This window comes from Rutidosis leptorrhynchoides, chromosome 4 (assembly GCF_046630445.1).
Source record: "Rutidosis leptorrhynchoides isolate AG116_Rl617_1_P2 chromosome 4, CSIRO_AGI_Rlap_v1, whole genome shotgun sequence".
Lineage (NCBI taxonomy): Eukaryota > Viridiplantae > Streptophyta > Magnoliopsida > Asterales > Asteraceae > Rutidosis > Rutidosis leptorrhynchoides.
The window spans coordinates 558,573,962-558,601,830 of NC_092336.1; the positions used below are offsets into that span (position 1 = coordinate 558,573,962).

General features: G+C 33.0%; 1 protein-coding gene across 16 annotated transcripts; it reads right to left on the bottom strand.

The window, feature by feature from the left end:
* Nucleotides 1-44: 44 nt before the first annotated feature.
* Nucleotides 45-26,373, bottom strand: LOC139845275 (uncharacterized). Of its 16 annotated transcripts, none has more exons than XM_071835533.1 (13): nucleotides 26,001-26,373; nucleotides 22,797-23,126; nucleotides 22,556-22,639; nucleotides 22,397-22,478; nucleotides 22,243-22,329; nucleotides 22,010-22,126; nucleotides 21,761-21,876; nucleotides 21,474-21,563; nucleotides 17,682-17,793; nucleotides 17,535-17,598; nucleotides 17,344-17,449; nucleotides 10,995-11,151; nucleotides 45-145 (listed from the first exon to the last, which is right to left on the bottom strand). In XM_071835533.1, exons 4-7 carry the CDS (start codon nucleotides 22,457-22,459, stop codon nucleotides 21,826-21,828), a joined length of 318 nt encoding a protein of 105 aa, XP_071691634.1. In that variant the 5' UTR covers nucleotides 22,460-22,478; nucleotides 22,556-22,639; nucleotides 22,797-23,126; nucleotides 26,001-26,373; the 3' UTR covers nucleotides 45-145; nucleotides 10,995-11,151; nucleotides 17,344-17,449; nucleotides 17,535-17,598; nucleotides 17,682-17,793; nucleotides 21,474-21,563; nucleotides 21,761-21,825. The 16 variants fall into 16 exon arrangements, 8 of the variants coding, with proteins under 8 accessions (XP_071691634.1, XP_071691635.1, XP_071691636.1 ...); XM_071835534.1 differs by lacking the exon at nucleotides 45-145 and having other exon boundaries at nucleotides 10,844-11,151; nucleotides 22,797-22,856; nucleotides 22,986-23,126; XM_071835535.1 differs by lacking the exon at nucleotides 45-145 and adding an exon at nucleotides 11,488-11,538 and having other exon boundaries at nucleotides 10,844-11,151.
* Nucleotides 26,374-27,869: the final 1,496 nt, after the last annotated feature.

Genomic DNA, 27,869 nt, shown 5'->3' on the forward strand with positions numbered 1-27,869 from the left:
CCCATACATAAAATTGATGACTAAAACATAACTTGAAAGACGTTAAACACCTTGATATATTCTCTTCTAAAATTGATATATTCTCTTCTAATCATCCTCCACAATTTAATATTTATTGCTAAATATTAAATTCTTGATATAGTCTCTTAACATAATAAACAACGAATGATTAAAATATGTCATAAATAATGTCTTATAAATAACTTTAAATCTTTAAACATACAATATATGGGTTTTATACTAGCACAATGAACATATAAACCAACCACACAACATATATGTCAACCATATATGAAGCCTAATCAAATGGATTGAGAACACTCGAAAATTCACAAAGTTTTTCAAAAATCATTTAATCTTATAGAAAGGCTTTTTCAAAAACCAATTTCACCAAAGTTCTACAAATGATGTTTCATAAATAAAATAGACAGCGCATGATAAGATGAAGAGATAACAAGATAATCAAAGAAGCATATTCGTGGACAAGGAGCTTTAGGTTTTTATCGTTGATAAACTGATAATCCGGTTTCGCTTCGAAGGTATTCCCCACTAAACTTAAATATTAATATTATATATACATTCAATTGGAAAAATAAAATGGGTACTATTCAATTAGTCTACAATCGTAATTACTTTAAAATTGAGGGTTAAAACAGTGAGGTGTTGCTTTCAACTTTTTTCCCTTTTTTGTATAAATAAATATATATGTTCCTCAACTAATGTTATGATCGTGTGGTTGTCTGGGTGGTGTGCCGTTTGACATGTTGAGCTAGATGTTCAAAGTTCCAACCTAGGCAGCTGCTTTTTTATTCCCATTTATTAAACAGCCTTGGACTAAATAGCAATTGAGCCCAGGGAAGTGGGCTCGCTAATGTGTGCAACGGGGTATACGAAATATTATTATTTATATTACAAAATACGACGAAATATAATACAAGTTACACAAGTTTTAATTATTTATTTACAGATGAGATATACCTAAACCTTGCTACAACACAATAGGCAGTGTACCTAATCGTAAAGTAGTATAGTTTTTAGTAAGTCCGGTTCGTTCCACAGGGAGACGGCTTATTTTACACTATATTTTTATATAAATATATTTGTACAAAATATATATATATATATATATATATATATATATATATATATATATATATATATATATATATATATATATATATATATATATATATTATAATTATCATTATTATAAAAAGGGGGGTTTTACCGTTTAATGACCGGTTTGTCGATTTTAAAACTTAAGTCACAATTAAAACCTAATGCAAAATATTAAAAATAAATATAACTTAATTTAAAGCGTAAAGTAAATGACGATAATTAAAGTGCGATAATTTAAAGTGCGATAAATAAAATAAAGGAATTATGATTATTTAAACTTCCATAATCATGATGTTCGACGTGTTGATTTTAATTTATTACCATGTGTTAATTGTCCTTTGTCCTGAATTATTCGATATGTCCATCTGATTTTGTCCATAATAGTCCATCGGTCATAATTATAAAGTGCGAGAGTCTTCGTCAAATTAACCTTATACCCGAAGTCAAATATTCCAACTAATTGGAGATTCGAACTGTAACAAGGTCTTAATACTTTGTTTAATGAATACACCAGGTTATCGACTGCGTGTAATCCAAGGTTTCAATACTTTGTTAACAATTACACCAATTACCCTTGAATGTAATCCACCCATGTTTCAACGAGTCCATTGACTATTAATCCATTCCCGTGTCCGGTCAAATGAACAATTATTGGTATTTATAGATATCCCGCTCATCGTACCTGATTAAGCGTGTGTGGTTATTTATAGATACGTCAAATTATAACCTTTATATTAAATTAACAAGATATCTTGTAGTTAATTAAATATAAAGCCCATTAATAGCCCATAGTCCAATTTCCACAAGTGTCGTTCTTTTGTTCAAACCTCAATTATGGTCCAAAGCCCAATAACCCCGTCTTAATATTTAGCCCAACATCACGATTACTTCGTCTCAAATAAGCATAATAATAACTTAAGTACGATACATAATTGAAAAAGGAAAATTTAACTTACAATGATTATTAATCGCGTAGCGTTACACGGACAGAGTTCCGACTTTAAAACCCGTAAAATAACTTTTACATTACCCAAACTAACTAATATAAAACTAAACTAATATATATTATAAATATATATTATAAATATATATTATAAATATATAATATATATTATAGAAATAGAGAGATTGAATTGATATGGGGTGCAATAGATTCGGCAGACTTCGTGCCTTTTATAGGAGATTTCTGACTTTGGCTGCTCCGCGAGTGCGGTACTTTTGTGCCTTACAGCTCCGCGAGTGCGGAGCTTCGGATTCCAGCTCACCACTTTTTGGCCATTTGCTTGTCGACATAATTAATAAATATATATAATTTATATAATTATTTATATATTATATTATATTCTTATGCATAGTTGACTTGTACTTTTAGCTCTGTTGACTCGCGCGTTGATGCTCAGTTCATGTCTAGGTTCCGGATTTTCGAACGTCCTTTCGTACGCTTAGATATCTTGTACTTTGCGTTTCGCGACTTGTACTCTTTGTAATTTTTAAACGTTTCTCATCAATAAATTGAACCACTTGAATTGTAACTTGTGACGCCCCGTACTAAATCATCATGTACGGACCATCAACAACAGGATCATTACAAGGTCAAACACTATATGTTGTTTCAAAATACGTTTGCATTCATGATAAAAAGGTGACGTCATAACCAACGCCAAAAGTTTTACAACCAAAGTATGCGTCAATGAACAGAAGCAAATATAATAGTGCGTGACCCTTAGGTTGTTACAAATCATAGTTTCAAAAGTATTAAAGTTATGAATGCAAGATAAATAGTTCATGCGGTGATAACTCTAGAGCAGGGGTGTCTACGGCAAGACTAGTACACAGCGGAAGCAACCTTAAGCACCTGAGAAAAACATGCTTAAAAACGTCAACACAAAGGTTGGTGAGCTATAGTTTAAGTATAACAGTATGTAAGGTACGCCACGAGATTTCAGTGCTACAAAGAGCGTTTCAAAACAGTATGATAAAGTATATGTTTAACCGTGGGCACTTGGTAACTAACTTAACGTTTATACCCCCTGAAAGTACACTTGGCAAGTGCGTATGTATACGAAGTATTAAACACTCATTAAATGCTAGCGCGACTAGCCCGAGTGGGGATGTCAGACCCTATGGATCCATATCTAAGATTCGCGTTCACCGGTTCAAAAACCAATGACTAAACGTTACCGAGCTAAAGGGAATGTTTATTCCGTTGTATAACCCACACATATATAAGTTTAAGTACTCGTGCCTAGTATGTAAAACGTAAAATGCGCATGTATTCTCAGTTCCCAAAATAGTTAAAGTAAAAAAGGGATGCTATAACTCACAGTGGTAAAGTAGTGGTAAAGTCGAGTCGGGAAGTAAGCAAGTATGTAGGTCCGGAAAGTCCTCAACCTAAGTCAAATAGTACTAAGTCAGTAAATCGTCCCAAAAGATTTAAATGTATATAAATTAGGTCTTAAAGGTCATCATCATTCATCATCAAGCAAAAGGTGTAAAGTAAGTTTTGTTCATGAAAGGAGTTTAAAACAAAGGCTGACTTGGATCAGTCACCACGACCTCAATACCTACTGAAATAAGGTGAGACCAGTGGCCATGGCTCCGTATATGAGTCCTTTAGTTGTGGTAAAAATTCCAGAAGCAAACTCGTCTTCGTTTGACAGTGGTGACGGTCTAAGTGCGAGTAGGTCAGAATTTTCAGCACAACGTTAAAAGGACATAGTGACGATCGGAGGGCCATAAATCCTAAACCGTAACTTGGATTAAGACGAGTCCTAAATGAAAAGTTATATACTCGAACAGAGCTAACTGAAAATCATCTTTATAGTAGCCCAGGTGGTACTGATCAGACCCAGAAACAGTAAAACGGTATGTTCCGGTGTGTTTTTGGTGCTCGATGCTTATCACGGTTCTCATCCTTGATGCATATAGCTTCAAGTGTACAACTCGTTGATGTGTTTGCATCATCTTAACCAAGTTTTGACCATCATAACCCAAGTGTAAGTCTAAGATATGTAGCACAACTCAATTAAGTGTTGTATGTAGTTTGATGAACCAAACTATAAAAGTAATATTGAACTACAAACTTGAAAGTAAACTAACTAATCAAGATCTTAAGTTGTAGAACATAGTTCTTAGTTAGATCTTGAAGATCCAAGACCCAAAAGTCTAGATCTAAAGTTATTAAGTTAAATCTAACACAAGTGTATGAAGTTATAACTAAAGAGTTACACTTCCATGTTCTTGAACTTTTAAAGTTAACTTTTGTTCAAGAAAAATGAGATCAAAGTTAACTAGTAACATTTGACCAAGAACAACATAAATCAAAAAAATTTAAAGATGCAAGAAATGAAGTAACAAACTAAATAAACAAGTAACTAGTTCATTGTTGTTCATACTTTAAAGATTCAAGTCAAAGTCTTGATCTTTAAGAAAGTAAACTTTAAGTTTACAAACATGAATTACAAGTATGACTTACAACACATGAACTTACAATCTTTTAAAATATTAGATGTAGAACATAAACTAGAGAGTTTAGCTCTTGTGTGTTCTTGTAAATACAAGATAATATGAAGAACAAACTAAAGAGTTTGGTTCTTAGTAACAAGTAAGTAACTACAACAACAAAGTAAGTAATTTAACAACAACAAAGAACAAGTAACAAAGTAAGTAAATGATGATGATATGGATGTGATATGAATCGGTTTTCAAATAAAGAAGAAGAGAAAAGTTTGCTCAAGTTACTTACAATATTAGAGAGAATATGAGAGGAAAAGATGAGAGAAAAGTGAAGTATTTGTGTGTGTGTGTGTGTAGTGAATGAAACTAGTGAATGAAGTAAATAAAATAAAAAAAGCACAAAATCCTCTAAAGGCCTACTATGGCCGACGGCCATCAAGGGGAAAGGGAGGAAGGAAAAGAACCACTAGTCTCTTACATGTAAAGTCTTAAAAAGATGGTTACTAGATGTATTTGCATGGGAAAGGTGTGTAACTAGATTCCATAAGTCTTTAATCAAGCTAGTTAAGTCATAAGTAATACTTACATGATAAGTTAGGCTAATGAGTCCATTAAATATATAGGGTGGGCTCTTAAGTCCATTAATATTAATCAAAGCCCAAGTTCAAGTAATTCTCAAGTTAATCCAATAAAAGCTCAAGTAATTAACTAACAACCTTAGTTAATTAAAATGATTAATAAAATCAATCATGAATGTAAATAATACTTGAAAATATTATTCGTGTAATGTACGCGTGTCACAAAGACGTTTCGGACATTTAAAGTTAATCGCGGTAACAAGTAAATGTATATAAACAATACATTCATTAAACACAAGTATTAATAATAATTATTAATAAATAAACGTTGAAAAATCCAGGGTCGTTACATAACTTGTACGTTTTAGCTTTTTGGTCATTTGCGTCTTCTAATCGTCGTTTTCTTCTTTTGTCTTCGCACTTATTTAATATAAACGATTATTACATGAAAATAGAACAATTGCAACTGAAAGCTTTACATATTGGAAGGATATTGTGCCTAAATATATGTTCATTTGGAGCACTATCAAATATCCCCACACTTGAACGTTGCTTGTCCTCAAGCAATACATAACTTGAAATTAAATCACACTTCACTCGAATCACACTTTTTTTTATTCTCACACTTTATACATCAGTGATTTTGATACGGCGGTATAAACAATGATAGTAACAATGTAGTTTACAGTCCCACATGACTATAAAAATTTAGATCCTTTAAGGAAATTGGATCTTTATGAAAACATTTGATCTTTTGAAAATTCAAGCTAGATTTTACCCTAGACAAGTTTTCCGGAATAACCCTTCACCGGTGTTTGCAAAATGTTTTTGTGGGTTATGTGGGTTTCAGATTTTTAAAATTTTAGCTCAAAACTTGTGGTTTTGTGTCACGCACTTGCTAACCTTGTATTAGGAAAGCAACACGTCCAGTATACTTGCTCCGTACATTACCTTTCGGTAAACTACCGTCCGGTTGTAAAGGAAAGCGATGAACAAGCAACTGTTAAGGCAATGTCCCATGACATGCAGATAATTATGGTCAAAAACGTGTCGGATGCAATTACTATCCTTTGTAGGAGAAATAGTAAAGAACACCCTATAATTTTCCAGTCTGGAACAAGGTCCTGTCTTCGACCATGCTATGCGACCACCGTTCTTACGGTTGACACCCGATTTGGTTCAGGTGACCTAATGAATTCCGATGAATTCTCAGAATTTTACATTCAATGGTAATGAACGCATTGAAAATAGGGTTTTCAGAAAACAAATCGGTTTTAATTTTGATCAAAATATTTTCTCGTTCAAGCTCGAGTTTAGATATCATTGAATTCCATGAGTTCGTAATTCTCAATCTTTAAGGTCAATCTCAAGGATTGAGTAATATCAGACCTAAATGCTGATTTTTACTCTTTAAGGAGATTATCCTTTTCTGGGGGTCTGATTCATTAGTCTTATCAAGCTAATTTGCACGGCGTCCTCCCCATTTTACGAGACAGATCCTCTCATGGATAGGATAAGTCTGACCACTTGGCGACCCTGTTTGATGCTGAGGTCCGTAGATTTCCTGCTGATTTTAGAGATGATTTTTCTAGATTTTTCGTCAACCTACAGCTGGTCTTGACGACAACTTCCTGACCTAAATCAAGAAGCGCGTGTCTTTTTCGGAAGACTTTACTTCCTTTTAATGATAGAATTGATTCATCGTGTAGATCCATCTTTCTTTCATCTTTATTACAATTTACCGGGTAAAACAGTTAATTTAGTCCAAAATAAAAGTACCTGCAATAACTTTACAGAAACATGTGATAGATAGTTTTTAATTGAATAACTTGATATATTCTCCCCACACTTGGCTTTTATTTATTTCTTTCTTTGCCTTTTTATTCTCCTCTTTTTCATTTTAAATGAATTCAAGCATTTTAGGCTGTTTCTCAATTTATGTCCTTTCCGAGGTAACGATAATTTCGGTATTAACACCTAGTTTTCATCGTTCATAAATATGTATAAACATGATTTTGAATTCATTTAGTTGAAAATTTTTCAAATTTTCACAAAATTTGGCAAATAAACTAAGTGCAAACCCGAGAGAATTTATGACCCTTCCCCACACTTAAGATCATGTAATGCCCTCATTTGCATGAAATCAGACTATAATTATAAATTCATGAGGGTGATTAATGCAGAAAAGTGATTAAAAATACCCAGTTTGTAATTGCTAAGCTCGTCGAATGATAGATGGCGCGCCTCATCGTTCATTCCTTTTGTTGTTTTATCACACATGTTTTTCTTCAAAAATGGTTGCTTTTCTGAACTGTTTGCTAATTTTTGAAAATGCGTATTTTACCCTAATTTATCATGCATTTTTATTAACAAGTTATGCACTAACCTGGACCCCTAATTTAACGTTAAATGGGGTTAGACTTCCCCACACTTAGCTGACGACATGTGAAGTCGGTAGAATAAGTTCCACGAATTAAAATAGTGAGCCAGTTATTTACATCTCGGGTGGTGTATAATATATCAATGGGTTTAAAGTTTAGACCCACCCGATCGTCACTACTTAATTCTTTTTGAAGTGTAGCTTTTAGTAAATGGATATGTCTCTTTTCTGGTTCTTGGTCAAATGGATCGATATACACCGACATACATATTTCTTTAGGGTGGACAATTCCTAACATTTCCTTCCGTTCATTCTCGGAATCAAAGGTTTCACCTCTATTACCCAATTGGGTGAAATCCGAGGTGTCATTATCTATTACAGCTCGTAGTTCATCTTCGGTAGATGACTCGTCTATTGAGAATATTGGGTTGGAAGGTTGTGGGATGGTGAATTTTGGGATCGAAGCAAAATCTTCTTCTTTATCGGTCATTATCGGTCCCTCCACTTTGGTCTCGGGGGTAAAATTTTCAACGTTATCGTTTTCCCAAGAGTACCAATTTGTCACCCTTACTTCTTCTTCATCTATTGATGGATCGATGATTTCGTCGGTAGAGGCTAATGTGTCGATATGTTGTGAAATTGGTAAGACTGAATAAAAAGTATCATCGGGATAATTGGTGATTTCGGAGCTCTCGAATTCATCAAAATTCGATGATATGAGATTTTCTTGCACAATACTCCTCAGATCAACAAGTGTGTAGTCTGATGGAGTTTCAGCTTGCCTATTTGCGAACTCTCTCATTTGTTCATTTTGAGCGTCAAGTTCTTCGAGTTTGATTTTCATATAATCTAAAAAAAATTCAGACACATAATTATTTTGCGGATGAGAGTGATGTTGATATCGAAATGGAACCAAAGCCTGCTAGTTTCAACACTGGTCTCTACAAGGGTGAATTTGGTGATAGTGATAATACTAGGGATGGTTCCAAGCCCACTGACAAGGGTAAGGGTAAAATGGAAGATGATGATGATGATGATGATGATGCTCCTCAACCTCATTCTCCAATTATACAAGTTACGCGTGCTCCTTCACCATCACTAAGCACCATGAAAGCTGAAGAAATACAAGGGTTATCTTTTTCGGCTGTTCAAAGGGGTGTTTCCCTGCTGCTACCCTCCATTGAACAACAACTTTATTTATCAGGCAGTCGGCAAGGCATTTCAAGAAGTTAATGATTCTCAGCCTCCACATGCATCTATTTCCTCTTTTGAAGATCAATTGAAGCACATTGTTGATTGTTCAAATCTGGTTGCACACGATATCCACCAGCAACAAGCTTCTACTATTGAACTGGGTACCAAGATTCTCTCCCATGAAAAATATATATCTGATATTGCCGTCAAGAAGAACTTGAGAAAGAGAGAAGGATCAATAGGTACCTTGATGCTAGAATGTCCACCAGGATGAGATCATTGAAAACTTGCAAATGGAGGCTGCTGCTCGAATCCCAACCAGTGAATATCTCAAACACCTGGAAACACTTCAACAACTGGTCGAACTATTCTCTACTACTAAACCAGACCTATAACGCATCTAAATGATTGCTTTCGGAAATGAAATAAGGATGGTCAACCTATGTAGAAAGCACTTGCAGGGTGATCCTAGTGCCAACTTATCCAAAATTGATGCAAATTGAAATCATCATGTACTGTCTCGCGACAGTGTCAATGATACTGAGCTCTCTGTTCCCCCAGCTTCTACCTCTGTTGAAGCTCTGCTGATGTTAAAAAGGGGGAGAAGTCAAAGCAGCATGAAAAGAAAAGTAAAACATCTGAGGGAATCATGAAACTGAGAAGACTCCCAACAAGCACATGAAGGATGATGATGGTACTAGCAATCCTGCCAACAAAGCTAAAGCTGAAGCTTCAGCAAAAGCAAAGATTCCAACTTTTTCTGAATCTATTGAAAAAATATACAAAGAAAGACAAAGAGACATCAAAAGAAGCAACAAAAGTTGAATAATGATTTTGATACTCTTCCAGATCAAGTTGGAGAAGAAGAAAGTCAAACTGTATGCCAAAAGAGAAGAACTGATCAAAAATTTATCTCCTGAGGCAGATCAAAAATCTATCTCCTGAATGCAAAGTCTCATGAAGAAAGAAGTGCTATCCTCAGAGAGTTTGTCTTCTCCAAGGCCTTCTCCAAATTTAAGGGACCAACATCACAACAACAACAATAACAGGACAAATAGTTAGTCTACTGCTAGTCAAGAAGAAGAAATAGCAAGATCTCATGAAGAAAGAAGTGCTATCCTCAGAGAGTTTGTCTTCTCCAAGGCCTTCTCCAAATTTAAGGGACCAATATCACAACAACAACAATAACAGGACAAATAGTTAGTCTACTGCTAGTCAAGAAGAAGAAATAGCAAGAGCTAATTAGTCTCTGAATCAGGAAGAGCTAATTAGTGTCATGCTGGTCATCAAGACCAGCAGTAGCTACTCAGTCTACTGCTAAGGGGGAGCGGGAGCAAGCTTCGGCTACCCCTATCTTGGCCACATAAGAACCAACACTACCACAAGAACAATCTCATGAACCCGATTCAATTGATGAACAAAGGGTCAAAACAAGGTCAAGAGATAATCAAACTCTGAGATCTGAACTCTTATTTGAGGCAGTGATAAAAGTGATGAGCCAAGACCATCTGAAGACTTAACTGGAGCTGTTGAGATAGAAGACTCAACAAGAAGTGTGCTACTGGAAAAAGAAGAAATAGAAGACCCATCAAAGTTAGTTGAGCTTGGTACTCAAAAACATGCAACAAGAACTAGCTCTGGACCAGCTCTAGTTGCTACTAACCAGCTAGCAGGATCTTCTTTTATGGATCCACAACTGAAAGTTGTTGAGCTTTGACAAAATGATGAAATCTCTCAAACATGGAGAAGCTGGTCCCATCTGGTACAACCGAAGTTAAGCCAAGCACTCTTGTACTTCCATCTTTGTCATTTGAAGAAAGAGAAACCCAAAGGCTAAACAAATATGTTGAAGAATGGCGGCGTAAAGATGAGATGGTGAAGGGAAGATAGAGATAGAAGAATCGGAGTTCTACATCATCCACTCGACCAGCAACACTACATCAATGCTGTCAACCTCAAAATGACGATAGGCATATAACTTAAAGTAAATGAGCTAAGGCTAAGCACTGCTGAAGATCAAGCCCTATTTGTTGAAGCTCACTGAGTGTGGGTATGGGTATGGAAGAATACATCATTCTTCAAAGTACAGAAGAAGGAAGAAACATAGCAGCCACAACCAAAGACAACATGACCTATGAAGACTACATACTCTCAGGAGAGGATGTCATCTGATAGTGAGTTTGCTAAAGATTTGAGTGTTGTTGAGCAAGAAGAAAACCATAAAGGACATACACCATATAAATCGTATCAGAAAGAGAATGAGATACCTTAAATACATTAATTCAACCTCCTATTGTTGCAGCTACTCGAGGAACTGGTCTTTAATAGAAGGAAAGAATCTTTAACGTATCTGTTATGAGTTCCTTAGAATTGTTCTCTACACCTCAACCATATATATGACAACATAATGTACAGCCGAATCACCTGCATGGGAAAATTATTCTTGTAAAGTAATATTGCAGCATGTGTAAAACTAATTAGCAAACTATAAATTCATATTTCAAGAAATGTTCAAGAAACTGATTGTGGGTCAACCCATCAAAAATTTTGAGCTATACTAGTAAGTGGGGCGTTTTATTCTAAAAAAGTAACATGAACATGGAGATTGTTCTGACCTTGTAAACCAAACTGTGGCTCGTTATCCAAAATTTCTCGTTCTTTTCAAGGATTGTGGGTCAACCCATCAAAAATTTTGAGCTATACTAGTAAGTGGGGCGTTTTATTCTAAAAAAGTAACATGAACATGGAGATTGTTCTGACCTTGTAAACCAAACTGTGGCTCATTATCCAAAATTTCTCGTTCTTTTCATCCTTGAATACACCCAATAAGAACAAAATATTACCCAAATCGATAAACTTATATGTACGTCAATTTATATGGTGTACATCATACCTTAGGTAAAAGCGTTGAAAAGCCAAACTCGTTGAGATAACAGACAAATTGGATGACAGGGATAAAGAGAAATGCTCCCCCTCCCCCCCTCCCCCCCCCCCCCCCCCCTCCCCTTCTCCCTCCCTCTCTCTCTCTCTCTCTCTCTCTCTCTCTCTCTCTCTCTCTCTCTCTCTCTCTCTCTCATACTACTATGTAGTTGGTGCATATTGATACAACGGTCAAATGAGAAAGTGAATGAAAATGAGTACCTAAAATACGTTATCCAAGTTCCTATTGTTGCAGCCACTCGAGGAACTAGTCTTCAATAGAAGGAAATCATGCGTCCGATTTTCTTCAAGATTGTTCTCTACGCCACAACCGTATAAAATTAAAAACTCCCATTTAAAATCTGAGAAGCTAATTACTTTTCTATGAGTTAGACATGAGAAATATAAATGATAGAAATAACATTCCATATCTTATCACGTGATCTGAGAAGCTAATTACTTTTCTATGATTTAGACATGAGAAATACAAATGATGAAATAACATTCCATAACTTATCACGTGTTGTTAAAAAAAAAAAAAAAAAAAAAAAGTAGCCCACTATATATACTCATAAATCCACTATAAAAACATCAACCTTCATCACTTCTAGATTCTAACTTACCCCATAACTATGTTAATTTGAATCATCCATTAAATCACTTATCTACCTTTGCTCTTAATCTAGACACCTCATACTTGCTCGTAAGAGAGGAGGAAACAGGAGGTTGTTTCCAGGTTCTAATGCCTACCACAATATAAGTTTCATGACTTCATCCCGATCATACAGTTGTCAGTCGTCTATCATCAATTTCCTTACTTTGATTATTTTCACTACTAAAACTATCTACCGGTCATCTCCCCCACACCTTTTTAGGTTAAATGAACAGTTTAAAAAATCCGTATCTTTATAATTTATCACAATGTATATCTTCCGTTACTACTCAATCCACCTTCATTACAACTATTAACATCCCTTAAAGCTTTTAGTTACGTATAAGTAATTACAATTCCCTCAATACCTATGATCTTAATTCGTATAACTATGATCTTCCCCATGCTATAGTATTATAGTGGTCATTAACTTGTGTTCTCTTTCTTTGAAACTACGTTATTTACATTTATTTAACCTTAAATGTTGTGAAACGTTACCCAATTACTAAACATTCACTACTTCAATCACTCTTATATCTTCATCTCTTATATCTGTTTATTTACCCACTATAGGTAACAATCCTTATTTTCAAAGTCATATTACTTTAGTTTCTTTTATATATCAATGACTTTGAATACTCTATAAACAAGGTATACAATACTATCCTCTCATATCCTCATCACTATCATTTCATGTCGACATTAATAATTATAATAGTTATACCATTGTATAGACTTCACCCATGTCCAGTTCTCACTACCTCCAAATATACATCCTTCATATCATAACATCAATATTGTAGTTCAACTTAACTTGTTCTTCTTTTAACAAAAGTTCAAAATCAATCTAGCTTACTTCATAATATTATAGTCACTTTTCAAACTAATTTCTTATCATAAGTCACCTACTTGACACATGGAGTGCACTTTATACATACTAGCTCTAATAAATAATCATCTTGACTAAAATAAGTTTTATGACTTTATTCGTACCTTGAAAACATTCCGGAACATTTCTTAAATCTCTTTATGATTATCAACACTTCCCTAAAACTCATTTGGTTCACTTTTGAATATTACAGAGAATACATGAATATATTACTTAATGCATCAAGCTGTCACATCAACAAAAATAGTATAGTATTTGATTAGAATTACACAAAAATCTTACAGTTCAAAAATATCAGTATTATTATATCTTTTACTCTTTCATTTCCTTCTGACATACTTTACTAATTACCCGATCCTTCAAAAATTCGTTTCACTTGATCTACATATAATGTTTTCAACTTAGGTCATTTCACACGACTTAACTACTCAAATAGGTCTACATGATTCGTTTAACCCTAAAAACAGCTTTGATAACCCGGAAATTTCTGACCAAATTTAAACTTAATCTTTAACGTTTCCGACACGATAAGCAAAGTCTGTAAAACTGAGTCTCAAAACTTTTGAACTATTCAATTACCTTTCGATGGTTCTCAACGATTCGCGAACAATTATATGTAAATAGATACATATACTATAACTTGAAAACGTAACAAAGTGTTGAGTATATGATACTGTGCATTAAACTTATTGGTTTGATTATCTGATTGATATATTTAACTACGAAGTTAAAAGATAATGCCAAACAATTGAATTAAAAGATATTTATTAAGTCTCTTAATGATTATGATATTGTTACGGGTCTCTGTTGTGAGGACCACACTGATTTGAGAAATTATTCCTTTTTAACGGTATTCGGAATAAATGATAAAGTGTTTGTTTAAATAACGTAATTTGGACACATACAATAATTAGAATATTAATTGTTAAGAATTAATTATATGAATAACTTGCGATATGTATTTTAAAACGTGTTTATAAATATTGAGAATAGATATTAACTTGGTTATGAAATGTTTGATAAATATTATTATATTAATAAATAACGAGACAATGATTTATAGAAGTAAATGACCAAAACACTCGAAAGATTAAGATATACTTTGAGTGGTATAGTTTATGGATAATTTAAGGCTATATTTTGACAAAGGTACGAGTCACAAAACGTAAATTGCGAGTTTTCTAAGCGTACGAAAATGCGTTCGAGAAACCGGAACCGGGACATAAGTCGAGTGACAACGTACGAGTCATCGGAACGAAAATTACAAGTTAACTATGCACATGAATTTAATATAATATATAATTAATTATTTAAATTATATATATTATATATATTATATTTAATTATGTCGACAAACAAGAAAACAAAAAATATGTGAGCTGGATCTGACGGCCATGCGATCGCATGGGAAATAGGCATAAAACCCATGCAAGTGCATGAGAATTGCACTAAAATCCCATGCACTCGCATGGGGTACTTTTTCAGGCCAAGTCCTATAAATTGAACTATTTCGGGTTCTGTGATGCACTCCATTCACTTCTCTCTCGATATATTATTATTATTATTATTATTATTATTATTATTATTATTATTATTATTATTATTATTATTATTATTATTATCAAGATTAATATTATTATTAATCTTATTATTTTTAGTATTATTAATTAGTATTATACATAAAATACTACGACGAGGTTATGAGCGTATCACTTTCAAAATGGGTTTTTCAAGCGGGATAGAGCTAAGGAAAATATGGGTTATAGCTATGGAGGTTATGGGTAATGTACGTGAGTATTATTGGCAAATCAAACCTAGTGTTTATCGTATCCGTTACGTCTACGTACTTTCCTACAATATTGAATCTCAATATTGATACGTAAGCACACATATTTTATCTTTTATATATTAATAGCGTATCCATGTCTAGTGCTCGAGTATATATGTTTATGCATGCTTGTATGCTAAATTTCGTCGTTAAACCGTTTATGATGAATCACGAATTAAATACATATATTACTGGTAAAAGGTATATGATATACATGTTTTTGGAAAGCTGGCGAAAAATCAATGACTTTTCATTTAGATATCGAAGAGTTTCGATGAACGGATTAAAATATATGATCAACTGAATTATGATTGACGTTAATTGAAATTACTTTTGAATCTGCAATTAAGATTTAAACAACTTGTTTACGAGATTGATAAATGAATATTACCAACCGAGTAAATGAATCCTTATATAAGGTACGTCTCGTTTTGCTAAACTATTGTCAAAAATTGACTTTTTGAAACGACTTTGGATAACTTTTGTATGTCGATCTCGAGCATTAGGATTGTGATACACTATGACCAGACCTAACTTAATAGACATTTATTGACCAACATATGTTCTCTAGGTTGAGATCTACGATTATTTGATATTCCAAGTTTTGGTCACATTACGATGAACAACTTTATATGCTGCTAAGGTGAGTTTCATATGATCCCTCTTTAATTGCTTTTGCAATACATTTTTGGGCTGAGAATACATGCACTTTAATTTAAACGCAATGGATACAAGTACATACTTAATTCTACACTGAGTTTGAACCGAAAATCCCTTAGCTTTGGTAACTAGTAGCTGCCAGTACATAGGATGTGGACCGGTGGGCGCGAATAACAGTATATGAATCCATAGGGCTTGACATCCCCGTCCGAGCTAGAGCGCTAGCCTTTTAACAGACGTGTGTTATTTGAGTTTAGGACACGTTGGTTTGCGTGTATTAAAACGAATGGGGGTATTTATCATTATAACGTTAAAGCTTAGTTACCAGGGTGCTCTGTTATGTAGAATCTATTGATAAACGTTTCTGGATGAAACAACTGAAATCTTGTGATCCACTTTTATATACAGATTATGCGAAACACTAAAACTATGAACTCACCAACCTTTGTGTTGACACTTGTTAGCATGTTTATTCTCAGGTTCCCTAGAAGTCTTCCGCTGTTTGCTTATATGTTAGACAAGCTATGTGCATGGAGTCTTACATGACATACTTTTCAAGGAAACGTTGCATTCACCAAATCATCACCATGTATCTTATTTTGACTGCATTGTCAACGGAAGTATCATTGTAAACTATTATATTACGATGATTGTCTATATGTAGAAATTATCAGATGTCGAAAACCTTTGATTTAAATATTCATTTATGGTGTGCCTTTTCAAAAGAATGCAATGTTTACAAAACATATCATATAGAGGTCAAATACCTCGCAATGAAATCGATGAATGACGTATTGTCCATATGGATTTGGAGCGATCGTCACAATATTCTACCTCCTAAACAATCCCCCTTTTCTCTTTTACCACTAATTTTGAGTATATCTACTCTACACCAATTTAATACAACTAAGCTCTAGCATACTTTAACATTATTTTAACCCTATCAGAAAAACAGAAATTTGGTATAAGAGAGCTCCCAATGGAGACATGTCTCCACCTTAGTCTTCAGCGCCACATCAGCGCCATATCAGCACTTTTTTCCCACTTCCTTTTCAGGACTAAACCCAGGACTAAACACTCCCAACCATGACACTTCTTCCTTCCCCTTTTTATTTAATTTTTTATTTTTTTCGAAAATAAAATAATTTTAATTATTCATTTATAAATTATAAATTATAAATATTTATTAACATATTTCATTGATAATTAACTTTAACTATAATTATTAATTAAAAATTAAATTAAATCTAATCTAACTTAAACTTAAAATATAATATAATTTTATTAAAAATAATGTGGCCCAATCTGTGGCCCCAATTCCAATTTAATAAACCCTAAAAAAAAAATTACATCTGACTTCATCTTCTTCTCCACACTTCATCTTACTTCTCCACTCTCAAACTTGAAAACTCCATGTGTAGGCAAAAAAAAAAAAAAGAATTAATACAAAGAAATGTGAAATACAATCAAAATATCCGTCCACAAATATGTCAAAAAAGCACGAGTGGGAGAACGATGAGCCGGACGAATTGCTGGGCGGCCCTCTGGGCGAATTACTGCCATCGGCGCCCAGGTGGGCGGCGGCCTGGGCGCTTGGGTGGACGGGAACAATGGGAGCGACCTAATAACAAAACAAAAGAAAAGACTGAACCAACAGAAAGAACGTACAGATACGTGATTAGAGGCATGAAGGCGGTCTCGTGGAGAGTTTGTGACATCAGTCGATTATAAAAAGATATACAAGACAGTGATGGAACTTGGTAACAAAATCACCCTGATAAAAAGAAGACTATCATCTAGAGAAAGAGTACATTTGAAAATTAAAGAGAAAGAGAATAAATTAATATATTAATTAGTACCTCATGCTTCTTTTCTTCAGGGTCAGGAATGAACTCATCCCAATCTTCAAGCTGTTATAACAATCTGTATATTACAAGAAATGGACAGTTATTAACACATGAGAAAATAAAAGTAAGTATTTGATGAGAATTACACAAAACTCTTACCAAGTTAGATATTCAAGAGCTTGCCTGTGTGACAATGTCTTAAGTTTTAACTTCTTCACCACTGATTCCTTAATTACCTTTGAACCTGGATATATCCAAGCCTCTTTTTATGCTATATGCATCATCCATGTCGTGTGCATCAGTGCATCATATAAAGCTTTATAAAATTAACGAAATGCCAAAGAAGATGATACAAATCAACCAAAAAATCTTATGTAAAAGCAGAATATATGATTTCACTTAATGGGTCTTCAAGGTCACGAATAGACTCCTTGTCATCCAAACGTGACAATCTTTGAGTGTCCAATGGGAGAGTAATGAAAATAAAGAGAACAAATTTAGGATTTGTTGAGCATTAAAAAAAATCTTACAATTACATAATCACACAATATTACCCTGTCAATATGGCTTAAACATTAGCTTATTAGATTCTTGGTCCTTAATGCTCCTGATCAGTATACAAAATGCCACTCTGTTTCCTTACATTTCCTATTTCCTATTATGGTGGCAATTTAAACCTCTTAATTTAAGTTTGACAAAAAATAATCATTTTGTTAAAACAACCAAAATATATAATTTGTGGAAAATTACAGAATCAGAAGAAACAAAATCCTATTTAGGTACGTATGATTTAAAAACATCAAAAGAAAAAGCCCTAATTTTAAAAACCATTAAACCTGGCATATATCCAACCCTGTGTTTATGCTTTATGCATCCAAGTTGGGTGTATCATATAATTACATATTCACACTATGTCACCATGGCTTTAACTTTACCTTATTCAGACATATTCAATCCTTGTCATCCAAATCTGGCAATCTTCGAACTGTCCTTGATTTATAGAATGAGACAGTAATAGAAAAAAGATAAAATAAAATTAGGATTTGGTGAGCATTAATGAACTCTTACAATTACATATCCACATTATATCACCCTGTCACCATGGCTTTAACTTCACCTTATTAGATTCTTGGTCATTATTCTGCTTTGCTTTGAAGGAAGAAGATCATGATCAAAATGCCACTCCGTTTCTCTACATTTCCTATTAAGGTGGCAATTAGCCTGCTTTCTTTTACCCTCTACTTTCAGCTTTTACTCTTTTAGCAAAACTACCCCTAACATTTGGTCCCTCCTTGTCCACATAATAAAATATATCCCAAAACTAATTTTCAATACATTTTAATTTGTATTAACATCATAAAATAACACATAACACATACTCATAATAATAAGTTATCTTGAAAATTTGGGTTGTTACAATTCTCCCTCATTAGTTCGTTCATGTCCTCACGAACCACTCACGATACACCGAGAAACTATAAGCCAACATCCACTCTTTGGGCTCCTAATTTTTACTTGAATCCCCTTCTTATAACACCACTGCACCTTATATATATATATATATATATATATATATATATATATATATATATATATATATATATATATATATATATATATATAGGGGCAGGATCAATGGGGAAGTAACCAATCGGGGGGAGCGGGGGGAAGCAAAAAAAATTTTTTCTTTTCGTTTTTTTTGGAATTTTTTTTTTCCGGCATCAAGATCACACGAAAATATGAACATTTAGAAGAGACACTTCGTGATGAATGTTATTATTTAGGCGGGAAAACGATCGACAAAAATAACATTCAAGATAATATTGTTCGTGAAGAATATGAACGTTTTTTTTTTCATGTTTTGTGAAGTAAAATTTAGCCCGATTTAGAGTTTAGGGTTTAGGGTTTGGTGTTTTGGGTTTATGGAACTCTAAACCGTTCGTGTTAAAAACTCAATCTAAATCCTAAATCTAAACCCTAAACACTAAATTTCTAAACCCTAATATCTAAACCCTATAAACCCTAATATCTAAACCCTAATATCTAAACCCCAATAGCTAAGTCCTCAATATACGCTCAAAAAACACGATAATTGTTATATATTACTTCTTCGAACGTTTTCCCGCCAAAATAAAAACATTTATCACAAGGTGTCTCTACTAAATGTTCATATTTTCATCTCATCTATAATGTTCGTGAACAAAGTTTTTTCAAAAAACCAAAAAAAAAAAAAAGTTTTTGCTTCCCCCCGCTTCCCCCGATTGGTTACTTCCCTCTTGATCCTAGCACTATATATATATATATATATATATATATATATATATATATATATATATATATATATATATATACTTACTATAGAGAGAAGTCTTTACTCAACCTTTCCATTCATGCTTAATGTTGGCTAATATCTATTACCTGAAATATAAAACATAACCATACTATTTCAATTTAATCAATTTCGTCTAATATTCACTCCCTCCAACTCAACTACAAACTCCATTGACATATCTTAAACTCTACTCGCTTCACTTGCGGAAGCATTTACTTGTCTTAGTTAAATTTCTATCAGTATATATACCTTCTTATGATTATTTATTCATACCTAATTTCTTACCTTTTTTATTCATTTTCTTATTCTATACAGTAAGTTTAAGTCTTCGTATTAGTTTAGTCGATCCTACTTTTATTCAACACACCTAATCATTTACTTACTCTTACTACAACAATCCTTATCAAATTTAGTGATATGTAAACAACTTATTAGTGCTGAGCAACAAGGACATATTTTTTGCTCAAATCTTTGTTCTTCGATCACTATATATAATTATCTACTTTTACCATGTCACTACTATTTCCACATCATTGACATCCTGTCTCCTATCATGTTACGCATCATTGTATTTATTACATTAATATCGTTCCACTTGTTTTGCATTCACCTTAACAAAATGGTAACATTCTATATCTTACCCCTACCCTGTGCTGTTAATATTGAAATTCTCCCACTATATATACTCTTAAATCCACTATAAAAAACTTCAACCGTCATCAATATTATAGATTCTTTCTTAATCTATCCACTTCATTACTCGTAAGAGAGAAGGTTGTTTCCAGATTCTAATGCCTACAACAATATAAGTTTCATGACTTCATCCATATCATACGGTATTCAGTCGTCTATCATTTAACAAAACTCACTACTTTAAGCCAACTACTATAATCTCCTCTCACACCTTTCAAAAACAGTCTAAAAAATCTTTATCCTTGTAATTTATCACATCGTATATCATCCGTAAGTATTGTGTTCATTACTACTTACTCCCCTTTCATCACAACTATTAACATCCCTTGCAGCATTTAGTGACGTAAAACATTACCCTATCTCAGTGTTAACTAGTTACTCTTACTTCTTTACTCTTTATATCTTCATCACTCTTATATCTATTTATGGGTAACAATGCTTATTTTCAAGGTCATATTACTTTAGCTTCTTTTATCTATCAATTACTCTAAGTACTCAACTAGATATACAACTATATATAAATTTATAAAATCATGTTAGGCATAAACCAGCAAGTCCTAACATTGTATAGATTTCACCACGTATGTCCAACTCACTACCTCCTAATTTTACATCATAAACTGATAAATAAATAAAGAAAAGATGATGAGATAACATCAAAGAAAAACAATCATATTCGAGTTTAATTGGGGTACGGTTACCATGATTGTGCACACTTGATAGAGAGTTCAAGTAAAGTAATCAAAGCATGATTAACGAGAACCCCATTCAGTTCAACCGTCTTGTTTTTTTATTTCAGGAACCTAATAATAGATTGAACAACAGCAGCAACTCCAAAGATAATAATCATAATTTAATTATAAATTATAATATTATAATATTATAATATAAGAGCCATAGAAAGCGTGAAATTATCATTAAAATACCTTAATCACACTGTGCAGCATAGACATCAGTGTCTCCTGTGTTGAATTATAGCTGGAATATAAATCTCCTGGGAGAAAGCTTGCTACGATCTACAGCATGTGTAAGAAATGTTGTTAAATTACTAATTATTATTGATTAAAGATAAAACAGTGTTTAATGTACAAAGATAGAGCAATTATGAACCTTTACTGGATGGATCTCAAAATGATTAAAGATAAAACATAGAAATTACAGAAAAAACATATTAGAATCGTGGATACTGTACAAAAAGAACTTATGTTTCTACCTGAAGAATAATTGACATGTAGTTTACTTGTCTGATATTGGAACTGAATGGAAGTAGAATTAGTACTACACATTGCTGCAAACGGAGAACCGACCCACTTTTTTGGTCCACACTGACTGCAATATAATTATAGTTATCTTTTTATTCATCAGAAATAATAATATTCTTGAGGGTAAGTAAATGAAGGATAAAACTAGAAACAACCTAAAACTGACACGAACAATAAATAGACTTGCATAAAAAGGTTACCTGAACCCTAATTTGATTCAGATTGGGATGGTCAGTAAGCATTAAATCCAGACTGATGTTACCAAGCCGCATAACAATGATTGGTGTGTAGATAAGTGACTGATCCAAGTCTTCTTCCTATTAACCAAATGTTAGTTGAAAACATTAAAAATCAACAGTTTAAATATTAACAGGGTGAATTAGAAGAATGCAAAATCGTAACGCAATTTAACAGGTGATACTAAGAGACTAACCTGTTTAGCATGTTCACATTTGTTGATGGCAAACCTGAATGTGATTTTTGCACCAGGAATAAACTCCTCATCCCAATCTTCAGGCTGTCATATCAATAAGAACAAATCAGTGGTGACTATATATGCCGTGTAAAACTAAAAAAAAAAAAAAATTGAACAAAGTAACATGTTCAATTCGATGTATACTTGTCAAGTTGGGCAAGAGAAGTATCAACATCCCAAAGATTGATCATTCCCTGAATCGTGAACACGTATGTTACAGTTCATACTCAATTAACGTTAGGTAAATAACAATGATTCAAATATTAAACACCTTTTACACTCGGATGGGACCGGCATGAATTTATCCTTAAACAGAGCAACAAATCATAACGGCAAGAGTAGCCAGAAAAACAATCTACATGACCATAACCAGCATTAACGAACAAATGTACAAACGTTGCTGCCAGGTTTTGCCTAGCCGAATCAACACTGACACCAGCACTTTACCGATCGTCAACTAAATGTGCCTTAAGTATGGAAACTTAATAAAAATCTAAAATATATCTAGTTACCATTTGATTTCATCAGGATTCTTTCACGAATTTGCTTAAACATCCCACTGATCTCTACTACTGCATGCTTATACAAAGTCAAACTTCTTTATTTAAAAGAATCTAATTGCTTCATTTGAGAATAACAAGTGTGAAGCATAGTGAGTAAAAACATAGAGTAAAAACAGAACGTTCCAGATCCAAAAAGACCTGTGCAATTAAACCAAGAGTTCAGGCAGGCATGTCATCTTCAGCATATAGATCAGTTTTATTGAATGCATACTACAAATGATATGTATTTAGAGTCAAAGACTGAACTAAATAGCAGAGTATACTTTCAAACAACCTGACCTGAAATCCAAAATCATAAAGCATTAAGTTAGTATCAGGCTTTGTAGCAATTCCAGAATAACCTTCAAACAACTAACAGATAGAAATAGTTATAAAAAAGAACGTAACCCGTATGAAATAATATACTTATACTAATAGAAATCATATTGATATAAATAAATAAATAAATAAAAAAGAAAGACAGAATAAAAGGATGCAGGATAATTTTTTTTCAAGAAACGTGTTGTAAATAGAAGAAAAGTACAAAGAGGATGAAAAAAACATACCTGTGAAGACTTTACAAAATGGAAAGGTTTAATTTTTTTGTGATGTGTGTTTCGGGAGAAAGTGTATCTAGGAGATGGATGAAGGTGTAATTATGTGCTAATTTGGACAGAAGAACTACAGCTACGAAGTAAGCATATACAATTTATAACTAAAGAGAAGTTTTCTTTTACAAGTTGAATGGAGCACCTTACATATACAATTTATAACTAAAATAATTTTTCATGTCATGTCAAAGAAAAAAAATAGTTCATAAAACTAAAGCATATTTGATCATAATATCAGAGGCTGGAACTATAGAATCATAATAACATACAACTGACTTAATATGAAGATAATTCAGTTGTGCATAGCAGATAACCTCGAAACTATTAGAAATGTCATGGTTAAAATAGGGGTTCAGATGTAATGGAGACGTGTTTGCAAGTCCTCGATAGCGGAGCATATTTTCATGTTCATGATTGGGAAAAGATAAAAAAAAAAAAAAAAGTAACGAATTCCAACTTCACGAACGTTAGTAAAAAACACTTTATTAAAAAACAGAAAAATATGTTTAGGCCAGATGGAACATCTCACCAAATTGTGTTATTTTCGGTTTGTTATGGGTCATGTTAACTCATCGGGTGAACACCCTTTACCCAAAAAACAAAAAGACAAAGGTATAGCGTTAAAAATATGAGGAAATAACCAAGGATACAAGAGAGTAAAATATGGACTATATTAGTATAGAAAGACTAGAAAACGAGGAGAAAATCCATAAATGAAAACTAAAAAAAGTATAACAGACAAAAAGTAAGTAAGTGAAACCGATATACCCATTTCAAGAAAAGGAAATCTCAAAACTTTACGAGTCTAGATACACCTAATCAACATCAATGTACAAGCCTCAAAGTACAAGAATGTTAAAGTGGGTGCTCTAAGTGTTAAATATTGGATTACGACTTCTCGAATTAAAATAAAAATCATTACTAAAATCAAAATATAATAAACAGAATATAAAGTATAAAAGTATACATGTAAAATAATTATATACCGAGATATATATAAGCCAAAAATACTACGAGTAAAAATCTGAACAAAAACCAAATTAAAAAGAAAGCTAATATCAACAGAAATTAAAAACCAAAAAAACAATTATAAATGTCACTGGACCAAATCTTAAGATACAAGCCTCAAAGTACAAGAAGATTGAAACGGGTGGCTATGGAGTAGTGAACTAATAAAATAGAATTAAAATAAAAAATAAAAAGAAAGCTGCAGATACTCATATCGAACGAGCACCCATAACATATACAACATACATACACCCACTCAACCTTAAAGTACAAGCCTCAAAGTACAACAAAGTTGAATCGAGTGTTTATATGTGCTAGTAATGGAAGCTCCGAATATAGGAAAAAATTTACAATTAAAAAGTAGGAAAGTAAATCAGTGAATCGATACAGTAAAACGTTATAATGAAAATACTTGTAGATGAAAACTTGTCAATAAAAGGCAAATAGTTATGGAAGCTAATACCAACATGAACAAAAAACGTTAAAAATTATTACAAAGATAATTGAGAAGAATTAATAAAATCAATAAATAAGAGAGCATCAAAGATACCCCTATCAAGGAGAAAGCAATTCAGCTACTTCAACAACCTATGTACATCCCTGGTCAACCTTGAAGTACAAGCCTCAAAGCACAAAAAGGTTGAAGTAGGTGTTTGGCAAAAGGTTTAATTTGGCGGTGAAACCCTGACACCGTGTGCCGTAGCACCTATACCGCCCACCCCGTAAGGGCTAAGTATACCGTGTAAAACTCCTCCCCCCAATACCCAACAGCTGGCGCAGGCCAGAATCGAACCTGCACCCCATATTTGGCAAGGGGTATACAACTGCGGGCCCGGGGTTCATGGGAGCCGGGTACCATTCAACCAATTGGTCGTTGAAGTAGGTGTTTAGGTGTTCTAGTTAGAGGATTACAATTCCTTGAATGTAAGGTAAAAATTCATTATTGGAAAGCAAAACAAATGAAGCCAAAAACCAATAAATTGTGCTTAAAACTGCAATTAAAAATAAAATCAGAATGATTACAAAGAAGCAAATCAATTTAGAAGAAGAACAAAATAGAGTAGAAAAGAATTACAATATCAAGAAAACAACCCCACTACATCAAAAACCCACAAACCGCAAGCGACAAGAAGTTTGAATAGTCTGGATTATCAAACAACAAGGTTTTACAAAAAAAGATTCATTCCATTGAATTCAAAATTAGTGATAATTAACAAAGTTTTCTTAAAAAAGGTCCCCTGTTAATTAGCAATGTTTCTTGAAAAAATTCTCAAAAACTATAACTAAATACAATGTTCCTTGAAAAATATTCTCAAAAACCTTAATTCAAAACAATGTTTCTTGAAATATTATTAGAGTAAAACAAATTAAAAATCAATGTTTCTTAAAGAATTCCTCAATCAGAAACCCTAATGCACAACCTGCTGATGATTCAAGATTAACAATTTAACACTAGTAAAGAAACACAGTAAAGATGAGCATGCCATACGTAAATGCATTCATACAATTTATAAAAAAAAAAAAAAACCTAAATTCGTGTGTAACAGCAACATACCTGATGAAACTCATGTTGTAATGAAACAAAACCCTAAATTCTTGCGTATCAGCAGCGTATCTGATGAAATTGTTGTAATGAATTTTGCCTTAAGATCAATTCACGATTATGATTATAATCGTGAGAATTGATGATATGAAGCAACCATGTATATCGAACATCTCCCATTTTTGTGCCGGTGCCGGTGCCGGTGCCGACAACATTGCAGAAAGAGAGTAGAATGGCGGGAATTGGGTATTATTTACCTAGGTTTAATCGACGAAAGAGCGGAACCTAGAAGTAGACTCAAGGTGGATACCATCATCGCCGGTGCTTGCGCCGGAGCCGGCGACGTTGCAGAGAGAGTAGACAGCGGGAAGGGTTTTAGAAGAGGGGTTTGTTTATCAAGCGGTGTGCGATTTGATTTGTGTTTATAGGATTTTATATATCGCTGCTTATAGCAAAAAATATTAGTACCGTTAATTTTTTTATTTGCTTAATGTGCAAGCAAATATTGTTACCGAGTAGATATTAATATATTATTACCGTTAAAGGCTTTGGTTAGAAATATGTACTAACAAACTTTTTCTATTAATTTTTAAATAATAATAATAATAATAAATGAAATTGAATAAAGAATCATATATTCATTTAACATGTAAACAATACAATAAAATATTTTATTTTTGATTTTTTTATTGTCGCCATAAATTTACTATTTACTACCGGCAGACATAATAATAATAAATAATAAATATAAATAATACAAAAACAATGTAAAGAATCGATTCATGTAAATAATATATTTTCAAATACTCATTTTAGAGATATAGACGATACGCTACAAAATATTTTTATTTAGGACTTCATTACAATAAAGTGTTACGTATGTTATACCTTTCTGAGTCATCGACATAAAAGCTTTGGTTAGAAAAGCTTTTATTTGTTTTTATTTTCTTGAACGGCGGTTAAAAGTCACTGACGGAACCTCAAACGTGATTTCGGAAACCACTCACCCAATCAAATCTTGAGATGAACATTACAGTCCTACCGCCCCTCGGGAGGCTGTCAATAGTGTGCATCAATTTGTTGTACATGACGGTTTATTTTGCCTTTTGTAAGACAGTTATTGAACTTTACAAGTATTTTTTGTATGTTAACGACAACTCTTACTGTTTATATTGTTTTTACAAGTATTTTTTGCACAAGTTACCCCTTATTGTTTTGCTAACAACAACCTAAGGATTGTCGTTAGTAAAATCCTTATTGTTTTTATTATTTATTTATGGATTTTGCTAACGACAACTCTCGTTAACATGCATTATATGATTGTTTATAATGGTTATCAGTTTCTAACTCACGGTTATCACATTGTACAACATAATAAAGCACGTTAACGACGGCCCTATACTTTGTGCTTTGGAGGGCTACTCAATCCTACCTATTATAGACACCCATAATTTTCATTTCTTCGTAAAAGACAAAGCAAATAAATTAATGATTTATGGCTTCTTTTCCATTCCTCTCATTTCGTTCATACTCAAAATAATACTCAAAATGACCACTTTCTCTTTCTCCGTTGTTTTTATTTCGTTTCAACATCTATATTAAAAATAAAAACTCTAAAATGTAGTGTAGTTGATATTTGCAACTTTTGGTCCATTTCTAAGCTTTATTAGGTTTTAATACTTGCCAAACCTGAATTACTCGTAATCCAGTTGGGGCTATAATGCTTCTGCCTCAAAGGCTATTAAAAGCGAATCAAATCGAATTAGTGTTGTGGTTTTGTCTCTGTGTTATAAATCGAATATAAGGTAATCACTGTTTGAATTCATGAAACTTTAATATGTTTAAATATTTTTTTTTCTTTTGTTATTTTTGTTACAAAAT